The following is a 23,242-nucleotide window of genomic DNA, read 5'->3' as shown; positions in this document are numbered from 1 at the left end:
TTTGCTGTATTTTTCTCCAAACCTGATTCCCCTTTTCCCTTCAACTCTTACCTCTGCAAATTATAATGTATCAGTGGGATCCTGTCACTGTCTTCTGCACTTAATTTGGTGATTTTTGTCAGTTATCAGGATAGTTGTGTTGTGACTTAACTCACCAGTGCCTTCTTTCAGTCAGGTTCTACTATCCTGCAATAAAGGAAGAGAACGAATATTTTTCAATTATTCACTCTGAAGTACTAGTACTTCATTTACATTATCTCAATCCAGATAACAATTCTACAGGGCACGTTATATTATTCCCCATTTATAGATGCAAATACTGAACTGTAAATACTGGCATTAGGAATTGAATCCAATTCTATCTTGTTCCAAATCCCATTCTGGCTTATAAACAGGTGTCAATAAATTTTATCCATAGGAACTAAGAGGAAACTTACAGGTGCTTTTGAATTTGGGACACTAATGAATTGAGTGCTCAATTGCTCATTGATATTAAGATGAAGAAAGGGATTTTAGAATTTCAGAATGTTCCACAATTTAATGATTTTATTTCTTCAAGGGAACTTTAAGCAAAATTTATATATAAATCAAACCAATTCTTGATTATTTAGAAATTACTCAGTTTATTATTATTTTTAATATTTGTTTTATATCTGTATATACCTTTCTTTTTAAAAAAAATATTTATGTATTTTTGGGAGAGCACCAGCAGGGGAGGGGCAGAAAGAGGGGCAACACAGGATCTGAAGCAGGCTCTGTGTTGACACAGAGCTGACAGCAGCAAGCCCAATGTGGGGTTCAAACTCACAAACTTCGAGATCATGACCTGAGCCAAATGCTCAACCAACTTAGTCACCCAGGTGCCCCCCCTTCCCCGTATATCCCTTTCTGTTAGCCTTTTGAGCATTCCTTTGCCAGAGATGGGACAAGGAAAAAGGAAAAACTTTTATTAAAATGTGTATTCTGGTAAGTGTTTTGGGAAAACACTTAATGGAAAGAGGAGTTGCAATTGTTAGCCAAAACTAATTTGGATACTTATCATCATTAAAAAACAAACAAACAAACAAACAAACAAAAAATCCTTCATTATCCCATGACATAAATTCCTGTGACACGGATTGCATTTTGTTCCAAGGGAAGTTCTATGTATTTATTCTTAAAATGTTACATCATCTTAAATTCATCCATATAAGTAATTATATTGTCACATATTGCTGGTTTAAACCATAACTTCTTTTTTCTGTCTCCAATTTATTTACTTTTTGGTGATAAACTCTTTAAAAATTGCTTTTATAGATTCCCTGGGGAAAATGTTCTTTTAAACCTTCATTTTCTTACCAAACAAAAAAACACCATTATTTTTATCATATAGAAAAACATTTTGGGTAATTATAGAGAAGAGGCAGCATGGTGCAATAGAAAGTGTGTTCACTGTTTTGAAGTGTTGAGAGACTTAGATTCTAAAGCTGTCTTTGAAAGAAGAGTGTACTTTGGGAAGTTTTCTTTCACCCATTTTTAAAATGTGGTATTAACTTTTGCAGAGTTGTTGTGGTATTTATATGAAAAAGTATATATATGTGGGATACCTGGCATATCATGTATTAAATGAGAGATATTTTAGTAAAGTAATGATATAAATTAAGAATTAACTACACTGAATGACTTCTGATCAGTTAAAAAACAGTACACACTTCACCTTTGTTTGTAAAAACTTCCTCTCTCATACACACAATGATGTATGCTTCCTATTTTTGCTGATCAGAACATATCTTCTGTAAATTATTATATAATTACTTCCTACTATTCTTAAACTGAAACTGAAAAGAAAGACACCTAAGAAAGTACCTAAATCAGGAATGAAGCTGAGAATATCACTACAGACTCTGCAGACATCAAAAGGAATGTTGCAAACCACTCTCCCCACATAAATTTGACAATTTAACTTAAATGAACCAATTCTTCTTAAAACACAAACTACCACAATTCACCTAATATGAAAAAGGTAACATTAATAGTCCCATCACTATTAAGGCAATTTAATTCATAATTTAAAATTTTTCTAAAAAAGAAATCTCTAAGCCTATATGGTTTTCCTGGAGAACTGTAATAAGCATTTAAAGAATAGTAACTCCAATAGTAAATAATATTTTCTTGAAACAGAAGAGTAGGGAATATTTTGTAATTCATTTTCTGAAGCTAGCTAGTATTCCCCTGATACTTGAACTAGCTAGTACAAAACCAACCAACCAAAGAAAAAGCCCAACAACACCAAAAGCAACAACTAGAGAGCAGTATCAACTCATGAATATTGACACAAAATTCCTTAACAAAATATTAGTAAATTGAATTCAGCAATATAGAGAAAGAATTACACACCATGACCAAGTGTAATTTATTCCAGGGATACAAGACTGGTTCAATATTTGAAATTTAATAAAGAAAAAAAAAACGATCACATCAATTGAAGCAGAAACAGAATTCAACAAGAATCAAGATACATTCATGATTAAAAACAAACAAACAAACTCCTAAAAGAATACAAATAAAGGAGAGCTTCCTGAATTTTTTTTTGAGCTTCCTGAATTTGATAAAGAACATCTACAAAAAATCTGCAACTGACATAATAGTTAATGGTGAAAATTTGAATGCATTCCTCCTAAGATTGGAAACAAAGTAAAGATGTCTGATCTCTTCACCACTATTATTCAGCATAGTATGAGAAGTTCTAGATTGTACAATAAGGGGAAAAAAGGAAATAAAAGTATACAGATTGGAAAGGAAGAAAAAAACTGTTCCTGTTTGTAGATGACATGATTGTCCATATAGGAGATACCAACAAATCTACAAACAACAACAACAACAGCTTCCTATAACTAATAAGTAAATTCAGCAAGGTCACAACATGCAAAATAAACATTAAAAAAGCAGTTGTATTGGGGCGCCTGGGTGGCTGAGTTGGTTGAGCATCCGACTTGGGCTCAGGTCATGGTCTCTCGTGAATTCGAGCCCTGCGTTGGGCTCTGTGCTGACAGCTCAGGGCCTGGAGCCTGCTTCGGATTCTATGTCTCCCTCTCTCTCTGCTCCTCCCCTGCTCACACTCTCTCTCTCAAAAATAAATAAAGATTAAAAAATTTTTTAAAAGCAATTGTATTTCCAAGAACTAGCAATGAACATGTAGACAATAAAATTAAAAATACAATACCATTTATAATCACACACAGAAAATTAAAAGAAATACTTAGATCTAAATCTCACATAAAGGACTTGTATGGACTTGTATACTGGAAAGTGCAAAATATTGGTGAGAGAAATAGAAAAAAATGTTAGTGGAAAGATAGTATTCATGAATTAGAAGACTCAGTGTAGTGAAGATGTAAATTCTTTCCAAATTGACGCACAAGTTTAATATAATTCCTGTCAAAATCCAAGCAAGATTTTTTGAAGACATAGTTAAGATTATTCTTGAATATATATGTAAATGTAATGGAACTAGGATAACTAAAACAATTTTGGAAGAGAATAAACTGGGAAGAATTAGTCTACCTAATTTTAAGATTTATAGTTACAATACTGAAGAGTGTATGGTATTATTAGCAGGGGGATAGACACATAGATCAATGGTACAGAAGAGAGAACCTGGAAATACACTCACATAAGTATACTCAATTATTGTTTGACAAAGTTGCAAAAGCAATTCAATGGAGGAAAGATAGCCTTTTCAACAAATGGTGCTAGAGTAATTGGGGATACATAAGCCAAAAAATGAAATTTGGCCTGAGTCTCACACCTTTTACAAAAATTAACTCAAATGGATAACCAACTTAAATGTAAAATGTTAAACTATAAAACTTTTAGAAAAAAAAAAACATAGAAGAAAATCTTCAGGATCTAGAGCTAGGCAAAGAGTTCTTATACTTGACACCAGAACCATGATCTATAAAAGTAAAAATTGATAAGTTGTACTTCATCAAAATTAAAAATGTTTGCTCTGTGAAAAACTCTGTTAAGAAATGGAAAGACAAGTGCAGACTGAAGAAAATGTTTGTGAGCCACACCCTGATAAAGAACGAATATCTAGAACATGTAAAGAACATTATAAACAGTATAAAAACAAATAATCCAATTAAAAAATGGACAAAAGCCATGAAGAAACATTTCACTGCAGACGATATACAATGGAAAATAAGCAAATGAAAAGATTTTTGACATTACTAACAATTAGGGAAATACAAATGAAAAGCACAATGAAATATCACTACACATCTATGAGAATGGCTAAAATAAAAATTAGTGACTGCATTAGCCAGGACATGGAGAAGCTCATACGTTGCTGGTGGAAATGTAACATGGTACCGCAAATCTGAAAACAGTTGGCAGTTTCTTAAAATATTAAATGCTTTACTACCATATCACCCAGAATTTGTACTCCCGAGAATTTATCCCAACTAAATTAAAATTTAAGTTCACCGAAAAACCTGTACACAAATATTTACAGAAGCATTATTTCTAATAGCTGAAAAATGGAAACAATCTAGATGTCCTTCAATAGCTGAATGTTTAAGTGAACTGTGGTACATTCATACCGTTGAATACTACCCAGCATAAAAAGGAACAAGCTATTGATACACGTAATAGCTTGGATGAATCCCCAGAGAATTATGCTGAGAAAAGCAATTCCAAAAATTGCATACTGTATGATTCTATTTATCATATATCTACTTATCTTATATAATTTTTGACATGACATAATTATAGAAATAAGAGAACAGATTAGTGGTTGACAGGAGTTAAGGAAGAAGTGGAGACAGGAGACAAGTAGGTGTAACTATTAAAGGGCAATTAGAGGGATCCTTGTGGAATGGAATTATTACGTTTCTTGGCTGTATCAGTATCAATATCCTGGTTGTGATGTTGTACTGTAGGTTAGTAAGATGATATACCATTAAGAAAACTACAAAAAGAGCACGGGATTTCTCTGTATTATTTTTCACAACTTCACGTTAATCAACAATTATTTCCAAAAAAAAATTTAATTACAAATGTTAAGTTGTAAAAAAAATAAAATAAAATGGCAACTTGCACCTTAATTTGTAAAAATTCTTTCTTTCACCCACACAGTGATAAGAACTTCCTGTTTTGGCTGCTGAGAACATATATTCTATAACCCTTTGTATAACTACTTCCTTCTGCTCTTAAACTAAAACAAATTATTTAATTTTTTTTAAAGAACCTAAATGTAGGAAATAAAACTAGTCTTGTTTTTAATTTTACACACATTTGAATTTTACTTAAGCATCTCTGAAATATTAATGCATAAATATTTGAAATGCCTAATTTAAAAAATACTGTTTTGCAAGATAGTTATAAGTAGTTTATTTCTGGGAGAAGGGTCTACAAGAATTATCTTCATAGTCTGGCAGTCAAAGACTCTCCTGTTCTTCAATATCTTCCTTGGGTCCAGAGCTATTTAACTCTTTTATCAAATAAAACTAGAATAAAAGCCACAGCCTTTATTATTCTCTCATGGCTATATGTAGTCTTTCCAGTTAATGTTTGAATAACTTGTGTGAAGAAACTAGCTCATATGGAGAAATCTATATTATAGATTTTCCATTTTAAAAGTCTTAGACTCATTCCTATATATGCTACTAGGAATATACTGAGAGTTTTATAAATGTGTATCTTTTAATACAAGATGAATTTATATATTAATCCATAGGCAAATATCTCCATGTAAAAATGAAATAAAATGAAGTGGTAAAAGTAGAAAACATAATTTTTTTTTAATTTCTGCCTTTCTTTTAATTAAACACCTAGTGACTGTAAGAGTTTAATATATAGCAGAGTTAGATTCTATTTGTTCCTCTTTTCCACCCATCTGAATTTTCTCCAACACTCTTTATTTTTCATTTTTAAAAATTAGTGTACTCTTTATAGATTTTAGATACTAGACCTTTGTCCGATATGTCATTTGCAAATATCTTTTCCCATTCCGTTGGTTGCCTTTTAGTTTTGTTGGTTGTTTCCTTTGCTGTGCAGAAGCTTTTTATCTTCATAAGGCCCCAGTAATTCACTTTTGCTTTTAATTCCCTTGCCTTTGGGGATTTGGATAAAGAAATTGTGGTTTATATACACAATGGAATACTACGTGGCAATGAGAAAAAATGAAATATGGCCTTTTGTAGCAACGTGGATGGAACTGGAGAGTGTGATGCTAAGTGAAATAAGCCATACAGAGAAAGACAGATACCATATGGTTTCACTCTTATGTGGATCCTGAGAAACTTAACAGAAACCCATGGGGGAGGGGAAGGAAAAAAAAAAAAAGAGGTTAGAGTGGGAGAGAGCCAAAGCATAAGAGACTGTTAAAAACTGAGAACAAACTGAGGGTTGATGGGGGGTGGGAGGGAGGGGCGGGTGGGTGATGGGTATTGAGGAGGGCACCTTTTGGGATGAGCACTGGGTGTTGTATGGAAACCAAGTTGTCAATAAACTTCATATAAAAAAAAAAGGTTTAAAATTTTAGGTAATAAACAACTCATTCACTTTAGTAAAAAAAAAAAATTAGTGTAAATTCAAGTTAGTTAACATACAGTGTAATATTGGTTTCAGTGGTAGAACTCAGTGATTCATCACTTACATATAACAACACTCAGAGTTCATCATAAATGCTCTCCTTCATGCCCATCACCCATTTATCCCATCCCCCTACCCAACTCCCCTCCAGCAACCCTCAGTTTGTTCTCTGTATTTAAGAGTCTCTTAATGTTTGCCTCCCTCTCTGTTTTTATCTTATTTTTCCTTCCCTTCCCCCATGTTCATTTGTTGTGTTTCTTAAATTCCACATATAAGTAAAATCATATGATATTTGTCTTTCTCTACCTGATTTATTTCATTTAGCATAATACACTCTAGTTCTATCCACATTGTAAATAGCAAGAGTTCATTCTTTTTGGTGGCTGAGTAGTATTATATTGTGTTTATATACCACATCTTTATCCATTCATTAGTTGATGGACATTTGAGCTCCTTCCATAATTTAGCTATTGTCAATAGTGCTGCTATAAACATTGGGGTGAATGTGCCCCTTCAAATCAGCATTTTAGTATCCTTTGGATAAATACCTAGTAGTGCAATTGCTGGGTCATAGGTGGTTCTATTTTAATTTTTTTGAGGAACCTCCATACTGTTTCCCAGAGTGGCTGCACCAGTATGCATTCCCACCAACAGTGCAAAAAGGTTCCCCTTTCTCTGCATCCTCACCAGCATCTATGTTTCCTCAGTTGTTAATTTTAGTCATTCTGACAGTTGTGAGGTAATATCTCATTGTAGTTTTGATTTGTATTTTTCTGATAATGAGTAATGGTGAGAATCTTTTCATGTGTCTATTAGCCATCTGGATGTCTTCTTTGGAAAAGTGTCTATTCATGTCTTCTGCCCATTTCTTAACTGGGTTATTTGTTTTTTGGCTGTTGAGTTTGATAAGTCCTTTATAGATTTTGGATACTAACCCTTTATCTGACGTGTCATTTGCAAATATCTTCTCCCATTCTGTCAGTTGCCTTTTAGTTTTGCTGATTATTTCCTTGGCTGTGCAGAAGCTTTTTATTGATGAGGTCCCATTAGTTCATTTTTGCTTTTATTTCCCTTCCCTCCAGAGACATGTATAATAAGAAGTTGCTGCCTGTTTCCTCCTCTAGGATTTTTATGGTTTCCTGTCTTACATTTAGGTCTTTCATTAATTTTGAACTTACTTTTGCGTATGGTGTAAGAAAGTGGTCCAGGTTCATTCTTCTGCATGACACTGTGCTTTTTTCCCAGCACCATTTGGTGAAGAGGCTGCCTTTTCTCCATTGCATATTCTTTCTTGCTTTGTCAAACATTAGTTGGCCATATATTTGTGGGTCCATTTCTGGGTTCTCTATTCTATTTCCATTGATCTATGTGTCTGCTTTTGTGCCGGTACCATACTGTCCTGATGATTATAGCTTTGTAATACAACTTGAAGTCCAGAATTGTGATGCCTCCAGCTTTGGTTTTCTTTTTAAATGTTACTTTGGCTATTCTGGGTCTTTTGTGGTTATATACAAATTTTAGGATTGTTTGTTCTAGCTCTGTGAAGAATGCATTGGGATTCTTGCATTGGGATCCCTTCAATGCAATAGGGATTGCATTGAATGTGTAGATTCCTTTGGGTAGTATAGACATTTTAACTTTGTTCTTCCAACCATAAACATGGACTGTTTTTCCACTTCTTTGTGTCTTCTTCAATTTCCTTCATAAGTATTCTATAGTTTTCAGCGTACAGATCTTTTACCTCTTTGGTTAGGTTTTTTCCTAGGTATCTTATGGGTTTTGGTGCAGTTGTAAATAGGATCAATTCCTTGATTTCTCTTTCTGCTGCTTCATTATTGGTGTATAGAAATGCAACTGATTTCTGTATGTTGATTTTTATATCTCATAACTTTGCCAAATTCATGTATCAGTTCTAGCAGTTTTTTGGTGGTCTTTCAGGTTTTCTATGTAGAGTATCATGTCATCTGCTAAAAGTGAAAGTTTGACTTCTTCTTTGCCAATTTGTATGACTTTTATTTCTTTTTGTTGTCTGATTGCTGAGTGTAGGACTTCCAGTACTATGTTGAACAACAGTGGGGAGAGTGGACTTTGTTGTCATGTTCCTGACCTTAGGGTAAAAGCTCTCAGTTTTTCCTCATTGAAGATGATATTAGCTGTGGTGGGCCTTTCATATATGGCTTTTATGATCTTGAGGTATGTTCCTTCTATCCCTACTCTCTTGAGGGTTTTTATCAAGAAATATGTTGTATTTTGTCAAATGCTTTTTTTGCATCTACTGAAAGGATCATATGGTTCTTATCCTTTGTTTTATTAATGTGGTGTGTCACAATCATTCACTGGCAAATATTGAACTAGCCCTGCAGCCCAGGAATAAATCCCACTTGATCATGGTGAGTAATTCTTTTAATGTACTGTTGAATTTGATTTTTTAGTATCTTGTTGAGAATTTTTGCATCCAGGTGCATCATGGATATGGCCTGTAATTTTCCTTTTTAGTAGGGTCTTTATCTGGTTTTGGAATCAAGATGATACTGGCTTCATAGAATGAGTTTGGAAGCTTTCCTTCTGTTTCTATGTTTTGAACAGTTTGAGAAGAATAGGTATTAACTCTTCTTTAAATGTCTGATAGAATTCCCCTGGGAAGCCATCTGGCCCCAGACTCTTATCTGTTGGAAGATTTTGATAACTGATTCAATTTCTTTGCTGGAATGGGCCTATTCAAATTTTCTGTTTCTTCTTGTTTGAGTTTTGGTAGTGTGTGGGTGTCTAAGAATTTGTCCATTTCTTCCAAATTGTCCAGTATGTTGGCATATAATTTTTCATAGTACTCTCTTATAATTGTTTGTATTTCTGTAGTGTTGGTTGTGATCTTTCCTCTTTAATTCATGATTTTATCTATTTGGGTCCTCTGTATTTTCTTTTTTATGAGTCTTTCTAGGGGTTTAGTTTCATTGGTCTGTTCTGCTGGTTTTTTGTTTCTATATCATTTGTTTCCATTCTAATCTTTATTATTTCCCTTTTTTGCTGGCTTTGGGCTTTATTTGCTGCTCCTTTTCTAGCTCCTTTAGGTGTAAGTTTAGGTTGTATATTTGGTACCTTTCTTCAACACTGTTTAAAACAATGACTGTTAAAAAAATGCTTCCAATAGACAGAGTAGAAAAATGCTCATTGATGTAAAGATGAGATACTCGAGAGCTATTTGGTTCTTGGCTTTACTTGTAACTTTATGCTTACTCTTTTTTGCTTTATATGTAGTATGATGTCCTAGGGGAAATGCAATCAATCTGAAATTTCATAGACCATGTTTTAATTTCAGCTCTCCTACTTTTTAAGTGTGAGACTATCTCTAAATCTCAAATACATTGTAAAACAGAAAGAGTTAATAACTACTTCTAATACCAAAATTCTAGGCTTAAATGTGATAACAAATCTCAAGTTCCTAGAAGAATGTATATTCCTCTTAAGCACCTGGTATTTACTCACACCCACTTTATCTCCTTTTTAGTGTCATACTTTTTTTTTTTCTATGTTTGGCCATAACTGTACAGCAGAGTGGTATTTTGCGTACCTAAAGATAGGAAGCTCTACATTTTTAGAATAAGTCTTAATCATATTAATTATTGTATCCGTGATAAAAACATTTACCTCATTAAAAAGTTTTACTCCTTTAATTGAAAAGAAAAAAATAGAAATTGTTTTCAACTTGCATGACATATGTAATAAAAAGTTTGATAATTTCTACCCCTATTGAGTTATCTGTACTCCCTCAGATCCTTTCTTTTTGCTGTTTTAAAAGTGATCAACACAGAGAAGTATGAGAATTTTAACTCAGGAAGGTGAACTGATCTCAACTTTTTACATCTTTTCTTTCTGTACATGCAACTAAAATAGTAAAATAGATACAAAAATAAGAATAAAGCCATAGCAGTAATGAAGAACAGTGAGTGGTGCTATCAGAAGCATTTAGAACTTCTGAAAGATAAAGACAGATGGCATTGGATTTAGACAGAGATTAATCACAGCAACTGACGAACCTCAGCATCTTATACATGGAAAAATTGACTTTGTTGTTTTCCTACCAGATTTTAATACCTATTTCAGTAAGGGGAAGAGTCCACTGAAGCTCCTCCCTTGGGAATTGGAACAGGAGAGAGAAATTGGGTAGTGTCCTAGGTAATCAAAATGGTTGATGAAGAACACCAGACACTTGACGAAAATGAACAATTAAATGACCTTTGAGAAAACAATTAATGACTGAAAAAGTTGAAAATCAATATCCTTAGAAGATTTGAGAGGTTATGAACTCATAAAGAAGAGGTTACTTTTAAAATTGAATGCTTGGAAAAAAAACCATTTATTGAAAATTAAACAGGATCGTTACACCTAAAGACATAGTAAAATGACTAAAAGTTTTGTGCCTTGTCTTATTTGTTCACTGACATATCCCCAGAGCCTAGAACAGTGTCTAACACATAGCTGATGGTCAGTAGTATTTTTTGAACAGATTAATGAAAGTGCTTTAGAATACCAAATTGTAAAATACTCCCAGAATATAAAACAAAGGGGATCAAAGAGATCCAATATCCATTAACTAAGAGTTCTAGAAGTAGGAGGAGGAGCCAAAATAGTAATTATGAGAATGTGGTATTAGCATAGGAATAGACAGGTAGATCAATGGGAACATAGTTCAGTCCAAAAATGTAAGCCCAGTTTATATTTGGAAATTTGGTATATGATAAAGGTGACATTTCAAATCAGTGAAGAAATGATGCTGTTAGGCAGTAGGTTATCATTTGGGGAAAATGCTTAGAATTAAATTTTTCATTATATACACAAAATATTTCAGACTGATTAAAGTACTGAAAGAAAATACTACTGATCTAGCTTCCCATTTTTATCACCCATCTCATCCTCATTTTAAAAAGTATTTAAGAAGGCACCTAAATTTATTACCACTGACTTGACAGGACTTTGCTTCATATTGATATAATTTATCAATGGGCTAGTGTCTGGAAAGTCTGTCATTTCCACATATTTCTACTGATGCCACTTGCTAATTTACTGACATTCAGCTGTCTTTGGGAACTCATTTTGAATGCTCCTTTTGCTTGGATGATTTAATATAACCACTGACTTTTGCTAGTACTACTTTTTCTTTGTACTGACATCAGAGTATCCCTCTAGTCCTATTTGACATTTTATTAGGAGGTTGATGAGGTTCCTTTATAATTAAGTGCATTCAAATGATTTAAAATCCGCTTAGATCTAAGCAAGTGGATTTTTAAAACATACAGTAGTTAGCAATAGAAGAGGAAACATAAAAGTGGATATTTGAAACTTAGATTCCAATCTAGAGGATATTTGGAAGTAAATGTACACATTACCTAAATCTCATCCTAGTCAGGAATTATGTGTTCTCATTTAATTCATATGTGAATCACATCTAACTGGGTTGCAGAAATGCCATGAAATTTTTAAAGTTATATCAGAATATGTTATATTCCATTTATATCTTTATAGAGCATACAGATATTCTTATGATAATAGTTTCTGATTAAGAGAATCCATAATAAGTGTAGGAAATTCATGCCATCCTGTACATTATATCAGTAAATTTACACATTTTCTTTTAGGGACTAAGATGGCACTGGCTTCATGGATGTGGGACTCCACATGAAGAAGGGTCCCATGCTTAGAGTTTAATGCTTTTGGGTTGCTGTCTAAAATTCTTACTGATTTTTATCTCTGAATTTGTGTTTTGTAAGTGAAGTCTGTGGGAAAATGGAGCCTGGGCTCATCTGTGTTCCCACCTCCTACCATCATCCCACTGTACTAGGTGGGATTCTTAGCCACCTGCTCCCCCAATCCTGGTGTTCCTGGCCAAGCTAGTAATTGCTGATATGGCAGTGAGACCTTGAGCGTGAGGAGGATGGAGGTTGGGTGCATGCACTGATGTGCAGGGCAGAACACCTGTGTGCCTATGAGGATGTGCTTTCACCCTGTGAATGTCCCCACGCCCAAGGGAATAAGATATTAAGTAGCAAATAAGACCATGGAAGACAGGAAAATGTTGTTTTTCCCTGCTTTGTAGAACAAAGGGCATTGCTCATGTTGCCACTGTTTCCAGCAACTCTATGGAGCTGGCTGTGACTATTTCAGTCATTCATGGAGCTGTTCCATTTCACCTCCTCAGAGACATATCCTAATCAATCTATAGAAGGGGTCACTAACTTTTTCTGTTAAAGAGTATAAAATTATTCAGGCTTTGTGGGTCATAAATCTCTGTTGTAACTACTCAACTTGCTATGATAGTGTGAAAACAGCCATAGACCACATGTAAATGAATGGGTGTGCCATTCATATGTTCCAGTAAAACTTTATTTATAGACCCTGAAATTTGAGCTTCATATAATTTTCACCTGTCACTAATGTTATTTTTGTTGTTTTTTTCAACCATTAAAAACGTATAAAAGCCATCCTTAGCTCACAGGCTTTACAAAAATAGAAGCCTGGATTTGGCCCATGATCTGTACTTTGCTGGCTCTGGTTAAGTAAATATGTGTGGGAACAAGTCCTTTGGAAAGTAGAGATACAAGTGTTGGACCACATGGGGACGATGTTTTAGAAGAGTAGCCATAGGGAACACAAGTGAAACTCATTTTACACATTGAAACTTGGCAAATTTTATTTGTAATTTCAGTGAATTTGTGAAAACACTTTTCTTTTGTACTGCATGGCTTAGCAAGATTCCATCAGAATAGTTAGAAAAATGGAATGTATTAAAATCTAAGTTTGAGTGAATATTCTAATCTCATCCTCCTTAATCTCCATTTTTAATAGAGCTACCATCTCTTTACTCTTTTTTCCCATTGCTGTTATTTCATTTTCCACATAGATATGTCTTTTTAATCCCACCTCTGTCTTTTGTGCTTTGAGGCACCATCCAATTGTCTCTAGATTTGAACACATGAAACCTCCTTCTAATCTAAGCCCTCCTGCTAACTACTTATGTAATCTTGCATAAATTATTTAACCTCTCTGAGCCACTGCATTGTGCTAGTTAGGGTAAGTAATGCTAGCCTCCACAACAGACAAACCCAGAATCTCAGCAGTTTAACCTAAAGGAAATTTATTTCAACTTCTCTTAAAACCCAGTGTGAGGTGAATGACCCTCCTTCATCTTATAGCTACATCTTCTGGAGAGTAAAAGAGAGATAGAGACTAATAGTCATTTGGTCAGAATTAGTTACATGCCCCCAACCTAAATGCACATAGGCTAGGAAACAAATGGGAAGCTATACTTACGGTTTTGTTGACCACTAAAATGATGTGCAAAATGATCCTTTAGAACAGGGGTTTGCCAATGAATGTTTTCTCTAAAGGAAAAGATGGTAAATATTTTAAGAGTTGTGACTACTCTGGCCTCTGTCACAACTTCTCAACACTGCCATTGTAGCATGAGAACAGCCATAGACAATAAATTAATGAATGGACATAGCCGTGTCCCAATAAAACTTTATTTTCAGAAACAAGAGGCAGGTCAGATTGGGGCCACAGGCCAGAGTTTTATAATCCCATTCTTAAAGCATGACTAACATATAATGATTCTCATTTTTCATCATCTCAGATACTCAGAGAGCTTTGGGTAATAACTCCCCCAATGACTTTTCCTTAAGCTGGCTAATAATAACCAATAGACAGCTCTGAAGAAGCAAATAATAATGCAGTTAGATGATCACGGATCCATGGTTCCTTCCCTTTGGAATTTCCATTCACCTGTCTCCCTCCCTCCGTTTATTTTATTTGAAGCCATGTTACAGTGAGATTATAACATTCTGCTCAGAGAAAGAAAGGGAAATTTCATGGAGATTTGAATAACCACATATTAAGCAGTCTATACTGAATCCCAATAGTATATCTTACATCTTGTATACTTCTGGCTTAGTATATTTCTGTTTCTCACACACACACAGACACACACACAAACTTATCTTCCAGCATTCACCCAAGCAGAAATCTGTGAGTCGCCCTAGACTTCTTCCTTAAAATCAACCTTCACATCCAATCAGATGCCAAGACCTAAAGAGCTAACCTCATTAGCATCTCCTAAAAACATCTGCTATCTCCAACACTGTTGTCACTGCTTTACCTCAGGACCTCACTTTGTCTTGGCTGGAACTCTTTAATGTCTTCCTAATTAGTCTCTCTTCCTCTAATCCAGCCCTGACCAATCCATTTTCTAAACTGCTAAAATGAGTTTATTAAGATGCACGCCCAACCATGAAATCAAATCCTCTTGCTTAGAAATCATTCAGTGGTTCCTTAAAATATTCAAGCTAAAGTCAAATTCCTTAACATGGCATTAGAACCCTTTATCATTTGGACCCTGCAACTTGTAATATCTCATGGCTTGTACCTACCACTACCTCACATACTCTGCACTGTAGCCATTATGAACTTTATGCAGTCTGTATTTTTCTTCTCCCCATCCTCTTTTGTCTGCCTACCATCTCTGCTTCATTGAGATTCAACTCAGCCATCAATCACCTGCTTGTGGAAGCCTTTCCTGATCCCCTTTCTAAAGTAGAGACTCACCATTTATATTCTGTGCTTCCACTTACATTAGTCCTTATCACTGTATAGTACTGCACTAATGCATAATCCTTGGGTTGTTTCTTCCCTCATGCACCATCCTTCTCCCACTTCAACTCTATAATCACCTGGAGAACAAGGACAATGTCTCATTAGTCTTATTCCTATCACACTGCTTGCCAAGGTATCTACAGTTTAGTAATACTAAACAAATATTTTTGGAAGGAATTAATGCAACAACAAAAAATAACCTGTTTGCTTTTGTGATTGCGTAACAAATTCTGATTTTAATATAATTAGAGCTTTGTGTAGTCAAGTTAAGAAACATGTATTTAAGAAACAGAAGTAAAGGGGTGCCTGGATGGCTCACTAGGTTAAACGTCCAACTCTTAGTTTTGGCTCAGGTCATGATCTCATGGTTTGTGAGTTTGAGCCCTGTATCAGGCTCTGTGCTGACAGTGCAGAGCCTGCTTTGGATTCTCTCTCTCCCTCTCTCTCTGCCCCTCCCCTGCTCGCTTGTGCTCTCTCTCTTTCTCTCTCACTCTCAAAATAAATAAATAAACTTAAAAAAAAAGAAACAGCACTAAAGGAGCCATATGTATCAGTTGACTTGATCTTTATAAAGTTTATGAGAAGGAACATCATACAAATTTGGCCCGTTGCTTATATATGAAGTGAAACAAAATCACAACACAACACGATAAAACAAAACCAAGATGATGACCATACCTGAGTTTCCATTGGAGCTAGTGTCATATTTCATGCCTTTTAATTGCTGTTATATAGTCTAGTAGAAAGAACATGAATGTGAAATTGAGATTCAGTAGCCCTAAAGACAGAAATTTTGTGAAAAACCAAGCCTGACATTGTACCCCAATCTTTCATAATTCAAAAGCAACTGAATCCTATGGGAGTACTAATTTGAATTCTACTACTGAATTGATGTGTCATAATAATAAATGACTTGCTTGTATAACAGTGCCTCTAAAACTCTTTCATAAAAGTATTGCAATGGTGAGATAATAAAGCATATTGTGATCATTTGTACCCCTTATATTAAAAAAACTGTAAAATAGAGACCTTTTCATTATCATTGTTTATTTTAAATTATAGACTAAATTAAATGTTAAAAAAAACATGATGAGCTGGAAGAGACAGGGTAACTTGAATATTTTGCAGGAAAATAATCTATGGAGTACATTGGTTAAATAAACCAGTATTTGATGGCAGTGATTAAAATAAACCAAAAGTTTATTGTACTTTGGGGATAGTAAAGTACAGTAAAATTTATTGTAAAGAGATTGAAGTTAATCTCTTGTTAATTATTATAGGATATTGTTAATATTTAAGTAATATTAATGAGAATAAAAAGAAAGAAAACTTGGGTTGAATCTTGGGAAATGCACACAATTCTGAGCGCCAAAAAGACTGCCAAGGATAATGTTAGAAGCTCTGCTAGTCAGGAAGAAAAGTGTATGTAATTAAAACTATGGGAAATAAAAACAGAAAACTGCTATAGGGAGCAATTCATTACTGACAAAGGATATAAATTATATCTATTACTCCATGATTTTAACTTTTATGTTTAAATTGACTTTTCTATTTGGGGATTAATTACAATCCTTAAAAAAGGAAATCAAAGTTCACTACAAATACCAAGTAGATTCTTAAGTCCTGGGAAATGTTCTATATAACTTAATTCTGATGATCAAATTCCAGCATATGGTACTTGGGGAAAATATCTAATGCTATCAATTCTTTGGACTATATAAAGAAGAAGAAGAAGAAGAAGAACAACAACAACAACAACAACAACAACAGCAACAACAACAAAACAGAACTGCCTTAATTATGCTTCAACGTTTTAAAAGCTCTTTTATTATTAGACTCTATATCCTCAGGGTCTGGAAAAAGCCATATGCTTAATAAATGTTAGTTAAATGAAAGGTGTCTTTAAAATTTCAACTTTCTGAATTGATTATTAAGAAAAAAATTGGGTACTGTATCTGTACAGTCTTCTGGGGAATTCTAACAAAAAGTCTAAGTTATTTAATCAGCTATGCCAAAATATGTTTTCAGTAAACAATTTTTTTATTATTTAATTAATCAAGGGATTATTTAGTGTCTCTCTGTAAAGTACAATTATATTTTGAGTATAAAAACCAGATAGTTTGATAAAATCATCAGTTAGATTAAATCAATGGGGAGATTAGGCTGAAGATGAACATGATCATATTAATACTCTCATCATGCCCATTTATTTTAGCCTAAACAACGAACATCTATTGTGTCTTCTCTGGATTTTCATCGAATGAATCACAACCAAGAATATTTTGAAATCAACACATCTGCAGGGTGTGCAAGCTTTACTTCCAGCCCTCCTGTTAGTCCGCCCACCTCTTCTGTGGGAACCACAGAAGTCAAGAACAACGGAACTAGCCATACAGGTAAAGCAGTTCACTTTATGCAGCTATATTTTTGAACTTTTAAAACTAAAGCCTTAATGAGTTCAAGGAATTAAGAGGAATCTTCCTACAAATTGCACTGTGCTTTTCGTTCACCCACATGTATAACAATGTAGGGCATTACAATTTTTGTCAGAGTGCGAATATAATATTCGTGTTGAATACATTAATGGTCTTTCAGGTATTACATATTAAAGGATGATAATTTAATGGTATTATGGCAGTAAAAGAACCAGAGACCTGGAAATGCTTTTTTCCACTGCTGTTTACCCCTTTCCATACAGTGGTATCAACTCAATATAGGATTTTATTAATAGCTGACTTGAGGCCACAGAACCTGCATCAACCTGGTAAGATTGAGTTGGACGGTTTGGCCTAAGTGGGCTTTCAATCTACTTGAACCAAAGTGAACTTGGAGAGGAGAAGTGTGAGGAAATAAGGCTGGGGGTAAGGAGACGATTAAGGAAAGTAACCACACCCACTGTTAACACATAACTGGTTCCACCCAATTGGATTTGCAATGTTTCCTTTCTCTGGGGGCAAGAAGCTAATAATTGTAAGTCCAAATGACAGAAATATGAGAAGTGGGACCTAAAGAATTTCCTCCCTTTATATTAAAGTAAGTGAACTATTCTACTTTCCCTCAAAGAGATATGATTTTTAAATCCACTAGATATGATTAATATGGATTTTAGAATCATAAGGTATCATTTATATGGGTATTCCGTATAACCTTTGTTCAAAATGAGTATTGTGTATGTGTATAAATGTATGCACTCTACGTAAGTCCTTTACTCTGACTGTACTTTTAAGAACACTGATACAAAACAGTCCAAAAATATCCAGAAAATTATTTTCCCCTAGGAAAACTAAGATTTAAAAAGTAATGATTAATGAAAGTGGTGACATTGATATTTTATGGAAGCTGTTATCTAATCTTTTCATGGCAACCAGAGTGATATTTATAGAAGGTAAATCAAAGTATGTTATCATCATTAAACTCAGTGGCTTCTCACTGAACTTTGAATAAAATTCAACTTCTCACCATGGCCAGTGAAGTTCAATATAACCTAGCTCTGACCAGCTCTTTAACCTAAGCTCTAGCAAACTCATCTTGGACCACACTGGCCTTCTTTTCTAGGCATTTTAGTTGTGGGGCTTTTGTACATTGGTTCCTGCTGCCTGGAATCTCTGTCTTCAAATTTTCATGTGTCTGAGTGTCATTTGAGTTTTGGCTCAAATACACTTTCTCATAGAGGCCTGCCCAGATCACCTTATTTCGAGTAAGGCCCTCAATGTGATGACAATTATAATAGCAAAGATGCAAAAAGAACAATCATAGTAACATCAATAACCAATAAGTTTCAAGCAAATACTTTAACGTTATGTATCACAGACTATTTTAGGCATTTTATGTGTATTAACTCATTTAAATCTCATAACTGATATGTGAATTAGGTATTATTATGATAGACAAAGAAACACAGATAGAGGATAAATAGCTAACTAGCCCATAATGGCAGACCTGGGATTCAAACTTGGTGGTAGTGTCCATGTTCTTAACCACTTTTCAACGTTGTTTTTGGCACTTCGGTCAAATTTTCCTCTTTCCTTTTTCCAGATTCTTATTTATTACATAAAATTACATTCTTCATTTGTTTATTTCTTTATTATCTTCTCTCCTCTTTCTAGAATTGTAAGCTAAAATGAATGGATCCCTGATACATTGTGGGCACTGAAGTCAGGCTACCTAAGTTTGTTTACTAACCATGAACTAAATATCATACCTAGCTATAAGACTTAACCTCTTTATGCTATTGTGTTCTTAGGTGTAGAATTAAACTACCAATTAATTAATTATATTAACTTACTCTATAGCCTGGTAATGCACATAAGGTAATTAGCACTGTGTCTGGCACATAGTTAATGCTCAATACATGTTAGTAGTAGTCATTATGATATTAATGAAGACTAGCATTAATTCCTTGAACGTGAACATTTATTGTATGTCTGCCATGCGCCAGATTCAACTTTATAGGAGAGGAAGGATGGGATATGATTTGTGAATAAAAATGGTATGTGGATCCCAGAAAGTGTCTGTATATATAATTATTACTCAATTAACACTGATTTGAATGACTATTACCAGATTTAAAATTCTAAAATGGGAGAGATGACAAGTACTCTGATTCTTGCTTTAAAAAAATCTCAGCTTCATTTCAGTTAGTACACCAAGTGTTTCTTTGGATGATTAATTTTTGAGTTTTTTCAACAGTCCTTTGAGGTAGATAGAAAATTAATTAATTAATTTATTTATTTATTTACTTAAAAATTAAGACTAAAAGAAATGATAGGTCTATTCCCAAACCTCTGAGCACCAGAGTAAGAAGATAAAAACACACACGTTTTACTGCTTCCAGGACTCCACTGGTACCATCCAAAATGTGTGGAGAAATTGTAGTTTGCCACACATTCCAAAATTGGTATTTTCAGGTCTGACCTTTGAACAGAATTGAAATCTAACCTTTTAAAGGTTGAAATGGTTTCAAACAGCATGTTACTATGGTTTCCTAATGTAAGATGTCACCTCCATATTACATTAAAATTTTTAGAATAAACTAATATTTAGTAATAGTGTGGTAGGACAATGCTGATTTGTTTTATATGAAGAGATAAAACTTTGAATTTTATACTAAAACTTTTAAGGTAGACATTCATCAACTTAAAATGTCTTATACATAGATGATTTATTATATTTTGTATTTAAAAACCTGCACATATAGGCACTACCACATAATATGCTTTGAAAGAGAGTGAATTCCAGAGTCAATAGTGTCACTGATTTGCTGGATATTTTTCATCAAATAACCTATCTTCTGTGATCTCCAATTTGCTCATCTGAAAAGGGGAAATAATATCTACTCCTTGAGTACTTGTAGTAATAAATTAGCTTTATTTATGTAAATACATTTTGTAAACTATAGAAACTAATATTCTTCTTTAATACTATCATCATTGTTGTTTAATATTATTATTTTTCTTCCATAGTATTATTGTTTGAAATCTATAGTAACCTTAAGATAGAAATAGCCTAGGTCTGTACATAGGTCTGTACTTATGCCAGGGTAGCTGACCTTTTCTTGAATTAAAAAAATAATCTAAATTATTAGATAAATCTATAGTTTATTTTATAAATGATGACATGCACAAGAATTAATCTTGACAAAATGTTATTTACAGAACAAAGACTAATATACCCTCAAAAAAGGAATTTTATGCTGTAAAAAACACTTTGAATAAATGACCCAATGAGTTTATTATAATAGACATTTCAAAAGTAGCTTGAATTATAACTAAAGCTTTCTACTTGAAAGGCACTGTCTTATATAATCCAAGTATCAATTTATGAATCATCAAAGAAAGTTGTTAGAGTGAAAGACCTTTGGAATTGTACAGACTCGTGAATGATATAAATAGGTTTACATTTAACTAGGAAGATCACTTTAGTATTAAATGTGGTAGATAGATTTGAGATAGATTTGCCTGGAGGTGGGGAGAAACAGTGTCATCAGGAATGGAAAGATGTAAATGGATTTGAAAGATATAGGAAAAGAGTCATCAACAGGGTGTGATAACTGATTGGACGTATGATGGTAAAGGGAAAAAGTTCAAGGAAGCCTCTAAAGTTTCTGATGCTTAAGCACACTTGTCAAATCAAGTTACCATTCCCTGAAATATATAATATTTGTAGGTAAGAAGGGGGTGCAGTTAGATCATGTAGGACTTAATAGACCATTATAAGGACTTTGGCTTTTACTCGGAGTGAAATGAGGAGCACATTCAGGTCTTTGAGAAGAGTGACATTATCTAACTTCAATTTATGAGTTTTATTCTATTGTGTTGAGACTGGATTGAAGAAGGGGAACAGAGTGGAAGCAAGAAGGCCGATTTGGAGGTTATTATAGTGGTAAGTTGAGAGATAAAGCCAACTCAGATCAAAGGTGAAAAGTGGAGGTATAGAGAAATGGGTGGATATTAGTCATGTTTTTAAGGTAAATCCAATAGGATTTCATGATGGAGTGGATGTAGTATATGAGAAACAAAGAAATAAGGAAAACTGCAAGATTTTTATCCAAAACAACTGTCAGAATGGATTTACTATGGTCTGAATGTAAGAGGTTGTCAGAAAAGCAGATTTGGTGAACAGGGAGAAATTTGGTGTACCAGGAGCACACTTTAAGTTTGACTACTTGGTATCTGAATAGATGTGTCAAGTAGGCAGCTGAAGGTCCAGTCTGAAGATACAAATATCAGTATATAGATGATATGGAATGAGTGTAGATAGAAGATCAAAACCCGAACTCGATGAAAGGGGGGATAAAAGGCAATACCAGCAAAGGATACTGAGAAGGAATAACCTGTTAGGTTGGAGGAAATATTCTGATGAGTGTTGTGTTCTGAATTCAGATGAAGAGAGTTATTAAGAAAGAAAGAGTTATCATCTCTGTCAAATGTAGCTAACAAGTTGAATAGGATAAGGACTGGGTCAGAATTGGCTAGCAGGTTTAACAATGTGGAGGTTATTACTGACCTTGACAAGAGCAATTTTATTGAAATTGATGGGGCAAAAGCTGAACATAATTGATTTAAGAGACAACGGGAGGATGAAAAAAAGTCTTTTCAAAAAGGGGACACCTGGGTGGCTTAGTCGGTTAAACATCCGACTCTATTTTGGCTCAGGTCATGATCTCGCATTCCATAAGATCAAGCTGTCATTGGGCTCCGTGCTGACAGCATGGAGCCTGCTTGGGATTTACTCTCTCCTTCTCCCTCTGCCCCTCCCCTGCCTGCTCTCTCTCTCTCAAGATAAATAAACATGAAAAAAAATTAAGAGGGAAGGGGAGGAAAGGACTTCTAGAGCAAATATAAACTGCCTTTTCAAGAAATTTCTTCCAAGGAGAATTATAAAGTTGTGATGAAGGAGGAGAAAGAGAAAATGGGTTCCTAAGAGGAGAGACTGGCTTTAGACAGGAGCATGGGAAACAGGCAGCTGTTTTCAGTGTGAGTACAAATGCTGGACATGATCCATGTGGTGAGAATCTGAGGAACATGTGTTCTGATAGTTTCTATTTTCTCTATAAAGAGGCAAGCAGCAGTATCAGTTGAGAACAAGGATAGAGAAGAAGATGTGGAGTTTGAGGAAAGAGAAGAGGGAATAAAAGAGTTATTTGGGAGAAAGAGACAGTGAATGGAAAAGGAAGGTGTGGTGTAATTGCCTGGCAGCATTAAGGTCCCATTTGAGGTTCATGTTCATGAACTCAAAGTTGGATTGGCCAATGTGGTTCTCTGTTTTTCTCCAGTTCAGTTCAGGTGGAGGAGCACAGGTACATCGTTTTTGTAGAGTTGAACTTTACATTATGATTTGTCAAATGGATATATTGAAGTAAAGAACAAGGAAATATGAATGCAAGGAGAGTAATATTTGACTATAAAATTTAAGATGGAGAAGTAAGAAAAAGAGGACAATAAGGGAACAAGTAACAGTGAAAAATTTAAAGGATCTTTGGATTGGAGATTCCAGTGGGGTCAAAGAATTGCTGGAGTCAAGG

General features: G+C 34.3%; 1 protein-coding gene across 5 annotated transcripts in view; it reads left to right on the top strand.

Annotated features, from left to right (window-relative positions):
• The window catches only part of ANKS1B (ankyrin repeat and sterile alpha motif domain containing 1B), a 1,075,523-nt gene that overhangs the window by 458,769 nt on the left and 593,512 nt on the right, over positions 1-23,242 (top strand). For all 5 annotated transcript variants that reach the window (XM_047066127.1, XM_047066126.1, XM_047066125.1 and 2 more), the window contains exon 12: positions 17,435-17,615. In XM_047066127.1, coding sequence (XP_046922083.1) covers positions 17,435-17,615 — 181 coding nt within the window. The remainder of the gene's footprint in view (positions 1-17,434; positions 17,616-23,242) is intronic.

This window comes from Lynx rufus, unplaced genomic scaffold (genome assembly GCF_022079265.1).
Source record: "Lynx rufus isolate CCGP_SWC_20201006 ecotype Redwood Valley unplaced genomic scaffold, mLynRuf1.p SCAF_7, whole genome shotgun sequence".
NCBI lineage: Eukaryota > Metazoa > Chordata > Mammalia > Carnivora > Felidae > Lynx > Lynx rufus.
Note: the sequence above shows the minus strand (reverse complement) of the source record. Positions and strands in the feature narration are given on the sequence as shown.